The sequence below is a fragment of the Sphaeroforma arctica genome (genome assembly GCF_001186125.1).
Source record: "Sphaeroforma arctica JP610 unplaced genomic scaffold supercont1.104, whole genome shotgun sequence".
Taxonomy (NCBI): Eukaryota; class Ichthyosporea; order Ichthyophonida; genus Sphaeroforma; species Sphaeroforma arctica.
The window spans coordinates 116,090-117,748 of record NW_014040454.1 but is presented as its reverse complement, the minus strand read 5'-3'; the positions used below and the strand labels follow the sequence as shown (position 1 = coordinate 117,748).

Genomic DNA, 1,659 nt, shown 5'->3' with positions numbered 1-1,659 from the left:
ATATNTAGTANACTATATATCTATATATATATATACATATATATAAATATATATATATATACACACACACATATATATATATACATATATATATATATATAGATTATATATATATATAAATATATATATATATATATATATCCCTAGATACATACATACGTACATACATGGAATCTTAGAGCCGTACATACATTTATGGAAAAAGACATATGAACACACAAACACATATATAGCTCACATGTATATGTATATACATGCACGCACACACACACAAACAAACACAGACACCGGCACACCGACAAATCGACACACACACACATACACACACATATATATTATATATATATATATATATATATATATATATATATCTCTCTCTCTCTCCTATTTATATGCTTGTTTCGTTCCTAGATATTCCCCAACCTCCAGCACGACACCACGAGAATTCAGGCTGATTAGATCAATAATGTGTAGTATATTATAGTATCTGAAACCATGTAGTGCTATTTTGACGAAGCTATCTTGAAGATCGAGTATAGAAAGCCTTTGGACATTCGAACTCACATAATATAATGATACCTCGTACTCCCATGCCCAACTTCATTTGCTAATTCGAATGGTAATATGGAACTACAGTGACATACAGTCCGAGTCACGTAATGAATACTACAGTAGATAGTTGGTGTGCCATTAGAGCTGTCGAGGTACATACCGCGTTATTGCGGGCCAGAAGCGCCAGCTCGTAGGTTGGCATGATGACCAGATATTCCAAGACGTTCACTTCGCAGAATCAGTCTATGATACGAATAGTATGTAGTAATCAGAATCAGTCTATGCTACGAATAGTATGTAGTAATACATTTGTTCAGAGGTAGTTATCATGGAGTGTTGACCTTATGGAATAGGGCGTCGTGGGCCACGGCGCTTCGGAAGTGTCACAGAAATTTCAAGAAAACTGAAATCCCTCAGCGAATATAAATATCTGTCTATAAATAGAATAGATAAAACCGCGGATGCCTGCTTGACTGCTTCTGTGCTTCAGGCTTCATTTTGTTTTCTTTTCACAGTACGGTTTTGCGTTAACGTTTTACGTTTGAATATTTGTGCTATACTACATAGTGGTATATTTCCGACAGCGAGGGTGCGCACTTTGCCTTTACGTTAAACGTTAGTGGGGCCGCAGTGGAATATATAAATAGATACCATAGCCCTCTAAATAACACAAGAACTCGTATAAATAACGCTGACTAATAATGTCCCCAGAGCCCCAGACTCCACAGACTAATAAAGAGGCACACAAATATGTAAATATTTAGGTAAATATATATGTAAATAAACGAGCCAGAGCCATCATAATTATATTCTACATAATATATCCATACGGTCGGTTGAAGACCTGATCTGCTCACTTTGAGTTGCTACCTGATAGTACATAGAGAGTGCTAGTGTAGCCATAGATAAGATAACCATACCAGCGAGAAAATGGCAATTCACAGCGTGTACGTAATTAATAAGGCTGGATCCCTGATTTACCATCAGTCTTTTGGATCTGCACCTAAGCTTCCAACCAATGAGACTATTTTTTTGGCATCTATGTTTCACGGGTATGTATTAACATTGCAATGGTATGATGGATTCAACATATTGGCACACACATGC

At 36.2% G+C, this 1,659-nt stretch overlaps 1 protein-coding gene across 1 annotated transcript in view; it reads right to left on the bottom strand.

Annotated features, from left to right (window-relative positions):
- The window catches only part of SARC_02351 (30S ribosomal protein S6), a 3,002-nt gene extending 2,122 nt beyond the window's left edge, over positions 1–880 (bottom strand). Inside the window, exon 1 of the mRNA XM_014303908.1 lies at positions 713–880. Within this exon, the coding sequence (XP_014159383.1) occupies positions 713–754 (42 nt within the window). The 5' untranslated portion in view covers positions 755–880. The remainder of the gene's footprint in view (positions 1–712) is intronic.
- Between the last annotated feature and the right edge of the window lie 779 nt (positions 881–1,659).